The 4,956-nt window shown below is 40.4% G+C and overlaps 1 protein-coding gene across 1 annotated transcript; it reads left to right on the plus strand.

Moving 5' to 3' along the window:
* The first annotated feature begins 1,669 nt into the window (after positions 1-1,669).
* LOC112072405 (granzyme B-like) lies at positions 1,670-4,054 on the plus strand. Its single transcript, XM_024139812.2, has 5 exons — positions 1,670-1,739; positions 2,136-2,286; positions 2,408-2,555; positions 2,879-3,139; positions 3,312-4,054. Exons 1-5 carry the CDS (start codon positions 1,694-1,696, stop codon positions 3,471-3,473), a joined length of 768 nt encoding a protein of 255 aa, XP_023995580.1. The 5' UTR covers positions 1,670-1,693; the 3' UTR covers positions 3,474-4,054.
* The last annotated feature ends 902 nt before the right edge of the window (positions 4,055-4,956 follow it).

The following is a 4,956-nucleotide window of genomic DNA, read 5'->3' on the forward strand; positions in this document are numbered from 1 at the left end:
ACCTACTCCTGTACTGTTGGAATACTTACTGGTAGCTGGTTGACCTACTGTACTGTTAACCTACCTTTTGTAGCGTTGACCTACTGTACTGTTGACTTACTGGTACTGTTGACCTCCTTATTGTACTGTTGACCTACTGTATTTGTAACTGTTTCTTTTTCATTTTGACCAACTGAACTCATAGTTCCTCCTGTTGACGCTACAGTATTTGTTATTGTACTGTTGACCTACAGTATATTGTATTGTACTGTTGACCTACAGTATATTGTATTGTACTGTTGGCAGGTTTGCACAGGGATGCTGGTCCATGTTGACTCCAATGTTTCCCACAGGTGTCAAGTTTGCTGGATGTCCTTTGGGTGGGGGACCATTCTTGATACACACGGGAACCTTTTTTTTTTCTCCCAATTTTATGGTGTCCACTTGGTAGTAGTTACAGTCTTGTCTCATCGTTGCAACTCCCGTACGGACTCAGGAGAGGCGAAGGTCGAGAGCCGTGCGTCCTCCGAAACACAACCTAACCAAGCTGCACTGCTTCTTGACACAATGCCCATCCAACCCGGAAGCCAGCTGCACCAATGTGTCGGAGGAAACACCGTACACCTGGTGACCTGGTCAGCACGCACTGCGCCCGGCCCGCCACAGGAGTCGCTAGTGCGCGATGAGACAAGGATATCCCTGCCGGCCAAACCCTCTCTAACCCGGATGACGCTGGGCCAATTGTGCGTCGCCCCATGGGCCTCCCGGTCGCGGCCGGCTGCGACAGAGCCTGGGCTCGAACCCAGAATCTCTGGTGGCACAGCTAGCACTGCGATGCCTTAGACCACTGCGCCACCTGGGAGGCCCTGGGAAACCAAGCAGGGTTGCAGTTCTTGACACACTCAAACCGGTGCGCCTGTCACCTACTACCGTACCCCGTTCAAAAGCACTTAAATCTTTTGTCTTGCCCATTCACCCTCTGAATGGCACACATACACAATCCATGTCTCAATTGTCTTGAGGTTTGCAAATCCTTCTTTAATCTGTCTCCTCCCTTTCATCTCAAATCAAATTGTATTGGTCACATACACATGGTTAGCAGATGTTATTGCGAGTGATTGGAGTGGATTGAACAAGTAACATCAATAAGGGATCATAGCTTTCACTTGGATTGACCTCGTCAGTCTATATCATGGAAAGTTTTCTTTATGTTTTGTTTACTCAGTGTGTGTCGAAAAGCAAAATATATTTTGTACTCATTTTTGTGTAAATATGCTTTCCAAACTCATAGTCTAAGAAAGTAGTGAGGTTATTGGTTCAGTTTGACATAAAGTGAAGGATTTTAAAACATCCTAAGTCTTTTGCTTTATGTTGAGGACCTGTGTCAGGCGCTAGTTCAGGACATGAATGAGAAAAAGGAGGATATGTGAGCAGACATTCAGATGGGTTTTTACTTTATTTATAAAGGTACTTTTTGCTTCATCTGAGCCACTCACCACTTACAATCAACATATTAAATGAGTGTATTTTCCACTCCATCTACCTTAACTTCAGCTTTCACTTTCATTGTATATATCTGCAAGACCACCAAACACCTTCTGTCTGTGTATGTGGGTAGTATGGAAGGGGGGGGAGATGATGTTTAAGGTCGTATATATAGAGAGGAGAAACCTGCAGTCTCTCAAATCATAGATCTCTGCACAGTCCCCACCACATGTACCTTTACCTCCTCATCCTCCTCCACCTCCTTTCCTCTGCTGGTGAGTTTGATCTAATACATTATATATCTATGAAGAACCAGCTAGTAAAGAAGGTACAGTGATACTACTTTCTTCAAGAACCAGGCAGTAAAGAGGAGAATAGCTGATTATTCTCTACAAAGACCAGCTAGTAAAGAAGGTATAGATGATTATTCTCTGTATAAAGACGCGCCAGCTTGTAAGAGAAGCAGATAGCACGCTTGATTATTCTCTACAAAGAACCAGCTAGTAAAGAAGGTATAGCAGATTATTCTCTATATATAATCACTTGGCAGCAGACAGCAAAGGAGGTAACTATTTGTTAACCAAATTGAACACAAATGATGTAGTTTTTTTGCTCCTTGTGTGTCCCAGAAGACATAGTTAACATGATATCCTCTTTCCCCTCCTTCCAAGGCGCCTCTGAGAGTGGTATTGTGGGTGGTAAGATAGCTAAGCCCCACTCTAGGCCCTATATGGTCTCTCTGCAACACAGAGGATATCGTGTTTGTGGAGGACTGCTCATCCGAGAGGACTTTGTCCTGACTTCAGCACACTGCTTGAAAGGGTGAGTCAACAACGAATACAAACGCATGGTGTTACATGTCTCTCGAGGGGCATCTATGAGTAATAACTCTATGTTGACTGTCTTGTGGTATAATGTTGACTTGTTTCGATTTGTTTTTTAGTTCTTATCCTTTAACGGTGGTCCTTGGAGCTCACAACCTAACCAAAGAAGAGAAGAAGAGTCGGCAAGAGAGGAAAGTGTCACATTACCATCGACATCCCTTACATCAGAATATAACTCAGTTAAGTTACGACATCATGCTACTGAAGGTATGTCTCCTTTCTCTTTTCTCTATTCTTAATGTTTTTTTTTTGTTAGGATGGTAAACTCACTAATATTACTTTATCATACACAATGTCCTGCTTACAGACATCAACAACATTAATATCTGTCTAGTGAGCCACTTTTTGGCTTTTTGTTCCACCTTAGCTGGTTAAGTGATGCTTATTGATATTACATTTACATGTACCTTACCCCCCCCCCCCATTTCATCCACTACATCCACCCATTTCATCCACTATCCACTATCCACTACTACCTGTTTTTAAGTGGTTCGTTAGAATCTAATCCACAGAATGTTTATCTTTTACAGTTACATACCAACGCCACTCTGAACGAGTATGTGAAGGTCATTGGACTACCCGATAAAGACAAACGTATCCCAGCCAGAACCAAGTGCTCTGTCGCTGGCTGGGGCAAGACTAAACCAGACAAAACATCTGGCCCTGCAGATGTTTTGATGGAAGTTGAAGTCACGATGCAGTTCAACTTTGAATGCGGAAATAAGTTGAAAGATTCCTTTATAAGTAGCCAAATGATATGCACTGAAGATGGACAGAAAGGCTTTTGTGAGGTAAATAACAAACATTTGAATCAAATAATTTGACGAGTACAGTTTGAAACAACACGGAATGATAGTTGTTAGTTAGTTGGAAAAAGATGAGCTCTCCTTTTTCCTGTTCCTGTTCCAGCAGTACAATACACTACTTCCTCTCTAATTCTTGTTTTTATGCGACTTTTCCCAGGGAGATTCAGGTGGACCTATTATTTGCAAGAACAAGAACGTGGCACAGGGTATTGTTGCTTTTTTTGGTAATCACCTGAAATGTGATGATCGTAAGTTCCCCCGTGTGTACATGAACATTTCCTTCTTTAAGTCCTGGATTGAAGAGGTGATTAATGGATAGCTTTAAAAAATATATATATTAAAAAATAATGCATGCATAAATAGATATATCATAAATGCATAACATGTTGTGTATGAATATACAGGTAACTGTTAAAATAGTGGAAACGCTTGAGTAAATGAGGGATACAAATGATTTTGAAACATACGCTTCCACACAGGTGTGATGGAATATCTTGTGGAAGAATGATGTCACATCCTTCCAATAGAGTTCCAGACACTTGTAGAATCTATGCCAAGGTTCATTGAAGTTGTTCTGGCTCGTGGTGACCCAACAACCTATTAAGACACTTTATGTTGGCAATTACCTGTCCTTGTCTGCTTAATAAGGCACATTGCATATTCTATCTTTTATTTTATTTCAATTTTGATTGGTGGAGCTGTACAGTAATGGCATGTCCCACATTCTCTGTTGTTTTTTTTAATCAATTACTGCTTTTACTACAATGAAATGTAATGTTTTCTAAAGCCAAATCTTTGTGACACAGTGGTTAATATTTTACATGTGGAACCGATATGTTATTTTTTTTTAAATACATTCATGTACTTCAGTATAATATTTTCAATAAAATGTTTTGTATTTGTTAATTAACTAGTGATTTTTAAAATATTGTCAATGCTTAGTCATTGTGTGCATCAATCCTTTCACTTACCCCTATACACTTCTGAATTAAATGCCACAAACATCCATATAATTTCCCAAAGCACACCACTTAGTCTGGGAAAATGTAACAGAATGCAGAGTCTCTTGGTGAAATTGATTAGTCTACTAATCCATACAATGAAGCGTGAAAAGATTCATCTTCTGAAGTCAGACGAATGGGATCTGACAATAAGGTAAGGACAGTTCAAATGTAATATCCAGGGTAGACTTCTTTAGACTGTAAATCCAGGGGTGGACTTCATTAGACTGTAAATCCAGAGGTAGACTTCATTAAGATCTGTAAATCAAGGGATGGACTTATTAGACTGTAATGCCAGAAGGTAGACATATTAAGACTGTAAATCCAGAGGGTAGACTTCATTAGCTGTAATCAGGGGTTGGACTTTCTTTAGACTGTAAATCCAGAGGTTAGTAGACTGTATTAGACATGTAGCATCCAGGGGTAAGCTTCATTCAGACTGTCAATCCAGGAGGTGGACTTTATTTAGTACCTGTAAACTAGGGGTGGACTTTATTGACTGTAAATCAACAGGGTAGAACTTCATTGACTGTAAATCCAGGGTGGCACTTTTATTAGACTGTAAATCCAGGAGGTAGACTTCATAGACTGAATCAGGCGATAAACTTCATTAGAACTGTTTCATATTTATGCCCATTACTCTTTTATTAAGTCTTGCAGTAGATTGTCAAGCTGATTTAAGACAAAACTTTAACTCGGCCACTCAGGAAATCAAAGTCTTCTTGGTAAGCACTCCCGTATAGATTTGGAATTGTGTTTTATGTTGTTGTCCAGGTGAAAGGTGAATTCATCTCCAGTTCT

Source organism: Salvelinus sp. IW2-2015, unplaced genomic scaffold (genome assembly GCF_002910315.2).
Source record: "Salvelinus sp. IW2-2015 unplaced genomic scaffold, ASM291031v2 Un_scaffold1915, whole genome shotgun sequence".
Classification (NCBI taxonomy): Eukaryota; Metazoa; Chordata; class Actinopteri; order Salmoniformes; family Salmonidae; genus Salvelinus; species Salvelinus sp. IW2-2015.

What these genes read in the sequence shown, in the direction of transcription:
- LOC112072405 (XM_024139812.2), top strand. Translation starts at nt 1,694, where the DNA reads ATGTACCTTTACCTCCTCATCCTCCTCCACCTCCTTTCCTCTGCTG. An exon ending in CCACCTCCTTTCCTCTGCTG is followed by an intron (nt 1,740 to 2,135) that starts GTGAGTTTGATC and finishes CCTCCTTCCAAG; the next exon opens with GCGCCTCTGAGAGTGGTATT. An exon ending in ACGACATCATGCTACTGAAG is followed by an intron (nt 2,556 to 2,878) that starts GTATGTCTCCTT and finishes TATCTTTTACAG; the next exon opens with TTACATACCAACGCCACTCT.